The sequence below is a fragment of the Ranitomeya variabilis genome, chromosome 6 (assembly GCF_051348905.1).
Source record: "Ranitomeya variabilis isolate aRanVar5 chromosome 6, aRanVar5.hap1, whole genome shotgun sequence".
In the NCBI taxonomy this organism is placed as follows: domain Eukaryota; kingdom Metazoa; phylum Chordata; class Amphibia; order Anura; family Dendrobatidae; genus Ranitomeya; species Ranitomeya variabilis.
The window spans coordinates 403,102,118-403,116,261 of NC_135237.1; the positions used below are offsets into that span (position 1 = coordinate 403,102,118).

Here is a 14,144-nt window from a genome sequence, read left to right on the forward strand (position 1 = left end):
GCTCCAAAGCGATGCTTAAAGGCATTAGCTGTGCCCTTGGGTGGACATAGAGGTTATGGGAATTTAATAGCAGCCGCACAGCGCTTTTTGCTTTCATTTAATCTTGCAAATAGTTTTAAAAGAAGTCCTCGAAGTGATGGCATCACAAGTGGTGTGTGGACTCATCTTCCGATTACTTCTCCCGCTCTGCCTTGTTGTTGGTGAGTAACCTGCTATAGAACCAGTATATATGGCATTTTTAGGTTCTCCTAGGGTTTGTGTGGGAATTTTTCGCGCCTGTTTTTTCACCCCTAAGCTAAAACCATGTAACCAGACTAAGTAGGAATAGCTGGGGGACGGCGACTCAAGTAAAGGGATATATTCTGTGCCTGGCACCGCATAATACTTCTGTAATATACATGTATATAGCAGAGCTGGGTGCGTTATGCACCTACTGTATTTCTGCTGAGAAAATAGAGGCAAAACCCTGTCATATGAAAATGAGAGAAGCTAAAACGAGCATGTTAATAATAGGAAAAAAATAAAGACCCAATAGATTAGTAACCAAGCGGTATTATCTGTAGTAAAACACCCCAATTTGTGCTATTCCACCTTATACTGGATACAATCTCCTGTTTTATGTTATGTTTGCCCAGTTTATAATGTAGAAAGTTTCTGAGGACTGGGAGTCTCTGGGCTGCTCGGGCTGTGGAGAGTTAAAGTTTGGAGGTGGGGACTGTAGACCCTGACTGCCTGGGAGGAAAGGGTCAGGACAGCAGAGAGAAGAGAGGCACGGTGCACACTGCTGAACCCTGCACACCGAGCTCCTCACTGCCAGGCGCCTGTCCCCATGCTGCATGTGGCCGCGGGTGGGAGGCTGCTGCCACCAAGTGCAGTCTCGTTACTTCTTCCACAGCTCGCCCTGACTGCAGGATGCTGGAGCGGCGCTGAGCACAGTGTGGTGGACGAGTGCGGGGGGACATGCTCCTCTCTGACCCGCTGCTGAATGCCCCTGTGCCTTGGCTGGACTGACGGAACTTACTAGCTGCCTCCTACTTGCGCGTCTTGCGTGCTTTTCATCGTGCTCAGTTCTGAAGGTCCCAGAAAGCGATGGCATCAGAGACGGTGTGTGGGCTCATCTTCAGGCTGCTGCTGCCGCTCTGCCTGCTTGTGGGTGAGTCTCCTGTGCATCAGTGTCAGCACAAATGTACCGACAGTCTGCGTCCTGTGTGCCGAGAGTCGTGACAGACGCTCGTGCATCGGTCTGTGGGGGACAGGTCCTAGTCCGTCTTTACGCGTGCATAGGAGCAATTTGAGACTTAAAAAAAACTTTTCAAGACTTTTCGGTCAGTTTAGGAACTTCCATAAAACAATCCAAAGTGTCGAAAATGTGCGACAAGATAGAGAGGTCCCACATAGTCCTCACTCTGATAGACATGCTGTGCTGATCAGATGAGAGTAATATACATCTATCTATCTATCTATCTATCTATCTATCTATCTATCTATCTATCCCATATCTATCTATCTATCTATCTATCTATCTATCCCATATCTATCTATCTATCTATCCCATATCTATCTATCTATCTATCCCATATCTATCTATCTATCTATCCCATATCTATCTATCTATCTATCTATCTATCTATCTATCTATCTATCTATCCCATATCTATCTATCTATCTATCTATCTATCTATCTATCCCATATCTATCTATCCCATCTCTCTCCCCCATATCTATCTATCATGTATCTATTATCTAGCTAATTAAAGAAAATTTGGCAGCACTACCAAAAAAAACGGGTGCAATAAAACCTGTAAAGGTGATGTCCAAACCTCCAAAGAAGAAAATCAGAAAAAAACAGGCAGCACTCCAAAAATAAAAATGAAAAACCGTGGCTTTATAGATCCATTAGCAGCAATGTTTCGGCAGATTTCTCTGCCTTTCTCAAGCCTTGAGAAAGGTTCTCACTAAGGAACCGAAACGTCGCCATGTTGGGCTATTAAATAAGAAGGTTTTTCACTTGAATGGTGTGCTGCCTCCAATCTTTGGACTTATCTATCTATCTATCTATCTATCTATCTATCTATCTATCTATCTATCTATCCCATATCTATCTATCTATCTATCTATCTATCTATCTATCCCATATCTATCTATCTATCTATCTATCTATCTATCTATCTATCTATCTATCTATCTATCTGTCATCAGATGCATGTAACGTATGTACACCTTTTTTCACTCATACATTTACCTCACATTATGTGTATGTATAACACTTTTGACGAGTGGCTGTGCTCTGTATTGTATATGGCTCCCCTCATCCTTGTGAGGTAAATGTAGTTACTTAGCAGTTAGTATGGTGACATTTTCTTACCTGGTAGCTGTCAGTAAGGTCAGGCAATAGAGGTTACAATACAATATTACACAGGGAAAATCCAGTTTACTGTTTCCTTAGTATTTATCTACCCCAAATCATCGCTTCCATTCACTGCTGGTGATAAATTACTTCATGTTGGACAAGGCAGATATCGCTCCAGGCTGTCTCTCCTCACACAGTATAATATTTGCAGCTGCTGCCTCATCATTCTCAACCAACTTGGCCTTGTGTATGGCATATATTAGTTGAGAATATTATACATCTTCATTGAGGTTTGAACCATACTTGTATTTTGGCTGAGGTAAATCCTAGTCATTCATTCAATCCAGAAACATATTTTCAGCTCTGGTACACCTTTTAGGGTATATATATATACATCCTTGGGCAACCCTGTGTATGTGTATATATATATATATATATATCTACACAGGGTTGCCCGCTTCCATAGTGGTTATTTATGCCCTTTTTAAAAATATGATTTGGAATATGGCGGTAATCTGTAGAATTATTCAGTCTCTAAAGATGTATGTGTTTGCATTGTTGCTAAATTCCTCATGTGGCCATCAGGAGAGGTAAATAAAATGGCGGAGGCATGCTTGATATTCGAGCAACGCAAGTCCATTTAGAAGTGGTATTGGAAATTTGAGAATGTCTGTGAAGTACGACAATGACGAATTCCCACATCGTTCCCCTGACTTAACACCTTTCGACTTCTACCTACGGGAAACCCTAAAGGATGTTGTATACCCTAGAAAACCGGCTACAGTGACTGCACTACAGAAACAAATTGAAGTGTCACGCAGATCAATCCTTGTGGACATTGTAATTAAAGTTCTGCACGCAGTAGGTCACCGAAATCAGAACCTTCTGGATGTTTATGGTGACCACTATGAGCACCTAATGTAATTGCAGAAGAGAAACATGACTTACAGCTACCCTATGTTGTTTATATAAATCTGGTAATAAAGTATTATACAGATTTTTTTCATGTTGAAATGTGCAAATGTGACAAACCTATATATATATATATATATATATATATATATATATATATATATATATATATATATATATATACATATACAAAGGTGTATAAGAACTGACTGTTAAAAGAATTTTCCAAGATTCTCTTTGTGTAATTGCACAATGTTTCGCGGGTACGTTAAATGACGACCAAAACCCTTTCACGCATTATTGGAAGGTGACATTTTCTACCACTATCATTGTTTCGGGGTAATATGAACGTTTCTGTAATGTTGCAGACTTGCAATAGTCTGCTATAGAACCATTATAGACAATGTAAAAACTTTTACCACATTTTACAGACAGTAAAAAGTGAATAAATGGATCCAGACAAGCGATTAGCAGTTATTCTCAGGAACATTAATATTTCAGAAACACTCAATTGTTGGATGATGTTCCCCCAGTAATGTTTCTGTACTCAGCTACACAATGGAAAGCTATGGAATATTCAGCGGACGCTTGTGTAATTGCTTTTCTTGTTTTATAGTGGAACATCACTCCAAATAATGATTTGCTCAGTCGTTTCCTAAGTTATACTGAATGAATTTTTACTCCGTATTCTCACATTCTGGGAATAAGATGTTTCCTGTTTAAAAGGAATGGCCAATTACTTATGATTCTAGGTTAATAAATTATGTTTTTTAAATAATGTCAATGCCAGTAATAGATTATCTTTTAGCTTGTTAATTGGGAGTGTGAATGGTGAACTGTTTGTTATCGCTCCTTAGTGAGTTACCTCCATTTCATATCATCAAGGTTATATACCACTTTGTTCAGGCCTTGCCAGTGGGGATCAAAAAAGACCTCTGTAAGGTACATGACTACTAGCGTGTTCACATTCAACAGATTTATTGCAAAAATTCCTTTTAAAAAGTCCTAAAAAATCGATTCCATACATGTGAAAGGGTTTATTTCTGTAGCTTGGGTTCAGATGAAAGGATGAGTCTGAAATTTCTACAAAAAATCTGCTGCATGTGAATACACCCTCATATTCTCTTCTTAAAATGCTTTCTAACTTCAAAGTTAGGGCAAAGAATTGTACAATAATGCAAAAAGCAGTCCACCCCCTTCTGAACCATGCACTCATTCATTCACTTAGATTACCATTACAGCTTTGTTTTGTTGGTCATATAAAAAAATAGGTAATTATTTGTATCCTTTTTGTTATGCTACTTCTCAATTAATGCCAACCCCCTTTATCGTGTCTATAAACTTCATCCTCCATTTTTCTGCACATTTCACGCTACTGGATGTGTTAGATACAATATAGTCTTGAATTATTGATACAGTGTAGAAGTTTTGGTACTTGCTGTGCTATTCTTCTATTTGTTTCTGTGATGAACATGTGTAATTTACCTCCAGGCTGTGTGTGGTCAGGAAGGTTTTGGTTTGCCTGATTACTACGTTTTCAGGCAGATTGTAATGAATTTAAGTTAATAGTAGTTCTATGCTTTTATTTGCTTGGTTTATCTTTTTTTACATAGTAATTGTTGAGGGGGCGACATCATTAATATTAGATAAAATATGTCTTGATTGATTTATGCAGATTTCAGAATAAATCTAAGAACTACTGCTCAGCTTATGCTCAGCAAGCATAGTATTTCGTTGGAAGACTTTATCCTTTTTCTGGGATTATTAGCCATTTACGGTAATCCACCGCAAATTTTGTAGCATTCAAAAAACAGACCTACTGGTGCTGGTTCCTGAGATGTAGCTTATTGCTGTAACATCTCCATAGAGGCAATGTTACTTTAAAATACCTTTTCTCCCATAACATTTAACATAATCTGGATTTGCAGGTTTCCACAATTAACCCAGTAGTAGTATTGATTAATATATGTCCTTCTAAAGGTTTAATGTTGATTCTCATTAAAATGTTATATACTTTGTTGCTATTAGCCAAAACAAGACATATTCATATGTCTTAAGTGTTTGATTCAGCATAAAGCAATTTTCTGAGTTCACATTACGGCAGTCTCATTATTATTTTACCAATCTCCATTCATAACCTGAAAATGAATGCATGACCGACGGTAATGCCACTGTGCCAAGGGTTTAGGAATCTGAAACATGGACCCTGGGCCCCTTTGGTTGCTACTTTGAAGGAGATATTATACTGAAGGTTTAGGTTGAGTTGGGCTTTGTACACAAAACCGTATTGGGTATTTGCAATATGATGTTGTCTTCTGCATGTACATATGTAAGTAATTAAATAATTCCAGAATATACATTATATTTTTTTGTTCCTGGTTTATATTGTCCAATTTGGACTGACAGGCTCTTGTAAACTGGACTAAGCATTTTGTGTCATCGACCATTACAGGTTAAAATGAGGCAGAAATGAATAAATAATTGAAAAGCCTATCTATCTATCTATCTATCTATCTATCCTCACTGTGAAGCGAAACATTGCCATTGAGCATTTGGTTTGATTAAAAGTTTATTTGCACTTGGCATGGCTAAACAGCTCTAAGCACTATTCAGCCCACTGTTTTTGCCTGACCCCACCTCCTTGCTTATGATTGACAGCTCTGACTTGTCTGATCTCAGTAGACTGTGCTTTCACCAAGCACAAGTGAGGGAGGCAGTGTATTCAAAACCAGTGGGTGGAATTAAGCACTGAGCCTCTTGGCCATGTGAAGGGTGCACTGAGCAGTCTAAATAGCATATGCGATTAAATGTCTGTTCTTACAGAACAGAGGCAGCGATTCTAAGTTCACTAAGGGTACTGTATTCACAGTGGCTATTTCCTCCACAAGGCCAAGGCCATGTGCTTAGCTTATACTGTCAGTTTGGTCAGATAGAGTCCCTTCAAGTAAAAAATGGTTAGCAGCTCCTTGAAGCATCAGCTCCATTGTTTGAAATATGTGTCTGGAGAATGTGCAGTTTTGGTGCCTGCAGCTGATAGTAGTGAGTTTAACCCCCCCCCCCTTGTGTGCTATCTCCGCCTTTCCATAAGTCAGGGTGCAGGTTCAAGATAAGACTGTGAAGGAGTTCACTGTATAAAGACTGTTAGAGTAATCAAACTGCATTGCAGAAAAACTCAATATAGTGATTTTTGTTAACACTCTACTAGAGTTTGTCTTCATGAGGATAATCAATTGTGGTACTAAAATTAATCAGTACTAAAAATGATTATCTCCAGCATGGAAATGTGCTGCACTGGTCGGAACAAGTATCATTCGTACTTCAAAATGTTCTCCCCCATTGTGCATTGTTCTAGCTGCTTTTGGCTTTCACCTGAATAATTACCACATATACTTAAGTATAAGCCGAGATTTTCAGCCCATTTTTTTAGGCTAAAAGTGCCCCTCTCGGCTTATACTTGAGTGATTGTCCCAGGGGGTTGGTGGGAGAGGGGGAGCGGGGGCTGTCGCATCATACTCACCTGCTCCCGGTGTGGTCCCTGCTTCTCATATTGTCTCTGACGCCAGCAGCTTGTTCCCGTGTTCAGCGGTCACGTAGTACCGCTCATTAAAGTAATGAATATGGACGCGACTCCACTCCCATAGGGGTGGAGCGCATATTCATTACTTTAATGAGCGGTACCATGTGACCGCTGAACACAGGAACAAGCTGCTGGCGCCAGAGACCATCGCATCGGAGAAGCAGGGACCGTGCCAGGAGGGTGAGTATGACGGGGAAGGGTGAGCCATGTGATATTCACATGTCCCTGTTCCACCGCCGGGCTCCGTCTTCCGCATCCTCTGGCTGTGACGTTCAGGTCAGAGGGCGCGATGACGTGGTTAGTGCGTGCCCTCTGCCTGAATAGTTACTGCAGAGACCCGGAAGACATAGCGGCGCGGGACGGTGGAACGGAGACAGGTGGATATCGCAAGTGCTGGGGGCCTGAGCGACGAGAGGTGAGTATGTCATTTTTTTTTTAAATCATAGCAGCAGCAGCATATGGGGCATAATCCATGGAACATCTTATGGGGCCATCAACCTTTGTGCAGCATTAAATGGGGCATAATCTATGGAGGATCTTATGGGGCCATCAACCTTCATGCAGCATTATATGGGGTATAATCTATGGAGCATCTTATGGGGCCATCAATCTTTGTGCAGCATTATATGGGGCATAATCTATGGAGCATCTTATGGGGCCATCAACCTTTGTGCAGCATTATATGGGGCATAATATTCTATGGAGCATCTTATGGGGCCATTATTAACCTTTTATGCAGCATTATATGGGGCATATTTTTTGCATGGAGCATCTTATGGGGCCCATCATGAACTGTATGGATCATTATATGGGGCTCCTGATTCAATATGGATATTCAAAAACACTTAACCTACTGATGTCACAATCAATTTTACTTTTATTGTTATCTATTTTTATTTTTTAAATTTACCAGTAGCTGCTGCATTTCCCACCCTAGGCTTATACTTGAGTCAGTAAGTTTTCCCAGTTTTTTGTGGCAAAATTAGTGGTCTTGGCTTATACTCGGGTCGGCTTACATTCGAGTATATACTGTATGAATGGGTGAAATACCCGGGATACTCAGATCAAACCCCACTGCATGGAGTTCGTATGTACTAAGTTTTCTGATAAAATGGTTGACACAAAGTGGAAACTAGGTGGAGCCCATTATAATCAATAAGGTCATTCTAGTGCCATTTGCATGTGTTAAGTGTTGCCCTTCTCCTATTTCTGAACAGAGCCTAATCTTTTGAACCATTTAAGGGGTGATAGTTATATAGCTAGGTAATATATCATTTTATATAAAAAAAATTAAAGCATCTTTTCTACCTGTTTTTTAGATGAACAAGTGATTAGAAACACATTATCCAGATGCTTTCATAATGTCTGTGCAGTAATTGTATTGATCCATAGGATGTATTCCTAGTTCCTCTTTATAGCAATATCATGAGCTGTTTGAAGCAGTTAGTAATTCCATAAAGCTGAGTGCAGGTTTATATTTTTTGTTTGTTCATTTTACTTCTATAAAATAGCAAAAAAGGCAGAGAAGCTAGTGCTAGTATTCATTTTACTTCTAACCTGTGGGCAAGGGACTGATTTAAGAAGGGTTTAGACTCTGGTACGCAGTAGTGTTGAGTGACTGTGCTCGTTACTCGAGTTTTCCGAGCATGCTCGGGTGTTCTCCAAGTATCTTGGGCATGCTCGTAGATTATGTTTGTGTCCCCACCCACAGCTGCATGTTTTGCGGCTGCTATACAGCGTGAACACGCAGGGGTTGCCTGTTTGTTAGGGAATCCCCACATGTATTCAGGCTGTCTAGCAGCCGCAAATCATGCAGCTGCGTGGATACAAACATAAAATACGAGCACACCCAAGATACTCGGAGAACACCCGAGCATGCTCGGAAAACTCGAGTAACGAGCACACTCGCTCATCACTAGTAAGCAGCACATTGTGTAACGTCAATCCAGGTTTTTATGATTTTTCTGTGCTCAGAAAAGACCAAGGAAGTAGCATGTTAAATGATTGTGGGAGCGCCAAATCAACTGAGTGAATAAGGCTTTTAAGGAGTACTTTATCTGCCCTTTTGTGGGCAATGTCTTCATCCCGCTTCTGTGGAGGCGCCGGCGAGTCACTGCTACTGCACGGTGACTCGCCCGCGTAGAAGCTGGATGAAGACATTGCCTATAGAAGGACGGAAAGTTACTGATGATTGTTCGAGTGCAGGGCTCAGGCATGGGATTACGGCCCGCAACTGCATGTCACAGGGTAGTGTGACGTGCATGGGAGGGGGGTGGTATTATAATGACGTCAGGAGGCAGAGATTTCTTCTAGGCACTACATGCCCCAGAGCCTGGATGAAATCATTAACATAAAATATTAAAACTATTTCTCCACAACTAGACCGCAGCTATGAGGCACACATGTAACACAACTTTAGCCATTCTATTACCCGTATGTCCACAGTAATAGCTTGAAGGCTTCCAGGGGGTGGCAGATTCCTTTTAAGAGAGATTGACATGTCGCAAATTTCTAATACGCATTGCAGGTCAGTTTTCACTGTATAAAAAAAGCACAGTGTGCATGACATTTCTATAAATCCCTTCCACTCTAAGACACTGTATTTTTATTACAGCGAAAATATGCAGCGTCAAAAATGCAACAAAAACTCATCATGGGAATTTAACCTCAAAAGGCTTTTTCATTGCACAGTCTGGCTTTGACAGCACTCATTGGATTCACTTTCAACTAGTAACACCCAGCTGTCAATATATTCCAAAATTTCTAGGAAGCATAACAGAAATAGTGCAGGTGCTCTTTAAAACATATGTTGTCCTTAAATGTTTGTGAGCCTTTCATATATCAAGGAATGTCAAGAGGAGGAGTAATGTATATCTTTGAAACCTTTTTAAAATGTATGTACATTCTTTTGGGTGTATGGAAGAATCTGTCTCTATAATAAATCATTCTGCTTTCGTATGAAGATGATGTGGAGAAGCAAACATACATAGGTGAAAAATGTGGTCAAAATAAAGTTTGTTACTTAGCGGAACATAAAATCTGTTTTGCGAATAATGACAATGTAAGGTGGGTAGTTATGTTCTTACATACCAATGTCTACCAAAAAATTAGGGCCATGAAATACAGAAATGTATAATATATCAGAAGTTAAATAACTATGCTTATCATTCCTTTTACACATGAAATATGATTCTGATGTATAGATCTTTTTTTCTTATTTTTTTACCACACCTTGCACATACATTTGCTTTAGTGCACAGTGAGGTAGCAAGACATTAAATTACCACTGCAACGTTGTTTTTTTCAGCACTGGAGTGGTGTTTTTAAAGGGAACCTGTCATCAGTTTTGCCCAATATAAGTTACGGCCATCATCATTTAGGGCTGATATACAGCATTCTGTAATGCTGTATATCTGCTCCCAACCCGACCTGTAAGAGAAGAAAAATAACTTTTATTATAATCACCTGCGGAGTGGTTCGGTTCGAGGGGTGATGCTCTTCTTGGTCCGGTGTCTCCCATCTTCATGCGATGCTATCGTCCTACTTGCTTCATGTCGCGCTCCTGCACAGGCATGCTTCTCTGCTCTGTTGAGGGCAGAGCAAAGTACTGCAATGCGCAGGTGCCGGGAAAGGTCAGAGAGGGTATGAGGGCAGAGAAGTACGCCTGCACAGGAACGCGTTGTCGAAGATGACGCAGGGACGCATTATCCGCATGAAGCAAGAAGGAGGATGGCATCATATGAAGATGGGAGGCACCGGACCAAGAAGAGCGACACCTCTTGGACCGGACCGCCCCGCAGGTGAGTATAATAAAAGTTATTTTCTTTACTTCCAGGTCTGATTGGGGGCTTATGTACAGCATTATAGAATGCTGTATATCAGCCCTGAAAGGTGATGGTCATAACTTATATCGGCCATAAATTTAATGAAAGGTCTCTTTTCCTGGTTTTATATTCACCATCCAGTGTCATCTTCATTTGGCGCTGCTTCAATTTCACAGCGCCATCTTATGACCCCAACTTCTGTCCGGAAGTCAGAAGTTACATCACAAGTTCTCGATGCAAGTCTATGAGAGCCAGAATGAGACTCTCATACACTTGTATTGAGTTGTAACCTCTGGCTTGCTCCATGAAACACTGTAACGATCCAGTAGGTCACAAACTGGCAGAGACCGACAGGAACTGTAGTGATGAAAGGTGAAGACAGCAGCAGGTGGGTATAAAGAGTATGGTCAGGGACCTTAGATTAGAAGCACCACACCAGTGGACACATTAACAAAAATGCTGGAGTGGTGCTTTAAAAAAAATATTTTAGCAAAAATAAACATACGGTAACATATTGGTTCATACTGCTGAGACAAATTCAGAAAGGCAAACAGTCAATACGGTTGAAATAACACAAAATATAGTGAAAAAAGAAAATTATTTATTCATATTTTAGTAAACAAATTTCTCTTTCCTCCATAGTTACCAATTTACAGAGTATGTACTAAGTTTGGAAGTTATTCTCTAGCCATAGGTTAGGGGATAACTTCTTGATCACTTGGGTCAGACTGGTGGGGCCCTTAGTGATCCCGAGAACGGGGCTCTATAGTGCCCCTCTGAATTGAGCATAGGTTAAGTATTCACTTCTCCATTCATTGTTTTGTGGACTGCCAAAGATAGAAGAAAGGTTTGCAGAGAATGTTTGGTGATTGTGGCTTTTTTTGTATAAACTGTGCATGCTGTGGTGTATAAATGTAGGCGCCCAACAAATATACTTATCAGTAATCTTAATTATAATCACTTTGTGGATTTTTTTTTATTTTTGGGGGCTCTTCATGACTTTTACTATGAGGGCTTTAGATTTATTTGTATTCTGCTGGGGATTGGTCACAATGAAATTCAACATGCCTGATCCCTTTACCTCTACATCTGCCTTTGGGTAAGAGTGGGGACACCCCTATTATGTTTAGATTGCTGTTGGATTTGGTCGATTTTCATCTAATGAATATAGACAACTAAAACTTTAACCCCTTCATGACCCAGCCTATTTTGACCTTAATGACCTGGCCGTTTTTTAAATTCTGACCAGTGTCCCTTTATGAGGTAATAACTCAGGAACGGATCCTAGCGGTTCTGAGATTGTTTTTTCGTGACATATTGGGCTTCACGTTAGTGGTAAATTTAGGTCGATAATTTTTGCGTTTATTTGTGAAAAAAATGGAAATTTGGCTAAAATTTTGAAAATTTCGCAATTTTCAAATTTTGAATTTTTATTCTGTTAAACGAGAGAGTTATGTGACACAAAATAGTTAATAAATAACATTACCCACATGTCTACTTTACATCAGCACAATTTTGGAAACAAAATTTTTTTTTTTGCTAGGAAGTTATAAGGGTTAAAATTTGACCAGCGATTTCTCACTTTTACAACGAAATTTACAAAACCATTTTTTTTAAGGACCACCTCACATTTGAACTCAGTTTGAGGGGTCTATATGGCTGAAAATACCCAAAAGTGACACCATTCTAAAAACTGCACCCCTCAAGGTACTCAAAACCACATTCAAGTAGTTTATTAACCCTTCAGGTGCTTCACAGCAGTAGAAGCAACATGGAAGGAAAAAATGAACATTTAACTTTCTAGTCACAAAAATGATGTTTTAGCAACAATTTTTTTATTTTCCCAAGGGTAAAAAGAGAAACTGGACCCCAAAAGTTATTGTACAATTTGTCCTGAGTACGCTGATACCCCATATGTGGGGGGGAACCACTGTTTGGGCACACGACAGGGCTCGGAAGGGAAGGAGCGCCATTTGACTTTCAATGAAAAATTGGCTCCAATCTTTAGCAGACACCATGTCGCGTTTGGAGAGCCCCTGTGTGCCTAAACATTGGAGCTCCCCCACAAGTGACCCCATGTTGGAAACTAGACCCCCCAAGGAGCTTACCTAGATGCATAGTGAGCACTTTAAACCCCCAGGTTCTTCACAAATTGATCCTTAAAAATAAAAAAGTACTTTTTTTTCACAAAAAAATGTCTTTTAGCCTCAATTTTTTCATTTTTACATGGGCAACAGGATGAAATGGATCCTAAAATGTGTTGGGCAATTTCTCCTGAGTACACGGATACCTCATATGTGGTTACAAACCACTGTTTCTGCACACGGCAGGGCTCGGAAGGGAAGGAGCACCATTTGACTTTTGAATGAAAAATTAGCTCCAATCGTTAGCGGACACCATGTCGCGTTTGGAGAGCCCCTGTGTGCCTAAGCATTGGAGCTCCTCCACATGTGACCCCATTTTGGAAACTAGACCCCCCAAGGAACTTATCTAGATGCATAGTGAGCACTTTGAACCCCAAGGTGCTTCACAAATTGATCTGTAAAAATGAAAAAGTACTTTTTTTTTCACAAAAAATTTCTTTTAGCCTCAATTTGTTCATTTCCACATGGGCAACAGGATAAAATGGATCCTAACATTTATTGGGCAATTTCTCCTGAGTACACTGATAGCTCACATGTGGGGGTAAACCACTGTTTGGGCACACAGCAGGGCTCGGAAGGGAAGGAGTGCCATTTGACTTTTTGAATGAAAAATTAGCTCCAATCGTTAGTGGACACCATGTCGCGTTTGGAGAGCCCCTGTGTGCCTAAACATTGGAGCTCCCCCACTTGTGACCCCATTTTGGAAACTAGACCTCCCATGGAACTAATCTAGATGTGCGGTGACCACTTTAAACCCCCAAGTGCTTCACAGAAGTTTATAACGCAGAGCCGTGAAAATAAAAAATAATTTTTCTTTCCTCAAAAATTATTTTTTAGCCCGTAATTTTTTTATCTTGACAAAAGTAACAGCAGAAATTGGACCCCAAAAGTTGTTGCGCAGTTTGTCCTGAGTGCACTGATACCCCATATGTGGGGGTAAACCACTGTTTGAGCACACATCAGGGCTCGGAAGGGAAGTAGTGACTTTTGAAATGCAGACTTTGATGTAATGGTCTGGGGGCGTCATGTTGCGTTTGCAGAGCCCCTGATGTGCCTAAACAGTAGAAACCTCCCACAATTGACCCCATTTTGGAAACTAGACCCCTCAAGGAACTTATCTAGATGTGTGGTGAGCACTTTGAACCCCCAAGTGCTTCACAGAAGTTTACAACGCATAGCCGTGAAAATAAAAAATCATTTTTCTTTCCTCAAAAATGATGTTTTAGCAAGCAATTTTTTATTTTCACAAGGGTAACAGGAGAAATTTGACCCCAATAGTTGTTGCCCAGTTTGTCCTGAGTACGCTGACACCACATATGTGGGGGTAAACCACTATT

At 40.3% G+C, this 14,144-nt stretch overlaps 1 protein-coding gene across 6 annotated transcripts in view; it reads left to right on the forward strand.

Moving 5' to 3' along the window:
• The first annotated feature begins 726 nt into the window (after window positions 1-726).
• The window catches only part of PIEZO2 (piezo type mechanosensitive ion channel component 2), a 737,984-nt gene continuing 724,566 nt past the window's right edge, over window positions 727-14,144 (forward strand). For all 6 annotated transcript variants that reach the window (XM_077270184.1, XM_077270188.1, XM_077270185.1 and 3 more), the window contains exon 1: window positions 727-1,153. In XM_077270184.1, coding sequence (XP_077126299.1) covers window positions 1,090-1,153 — 64 coding nt within the window. In that variant the 5' untranslated portion in view covers window positions 727-1,089. The remainder of the gene's footprint in view (window positions 1,154-14,144) is intronic.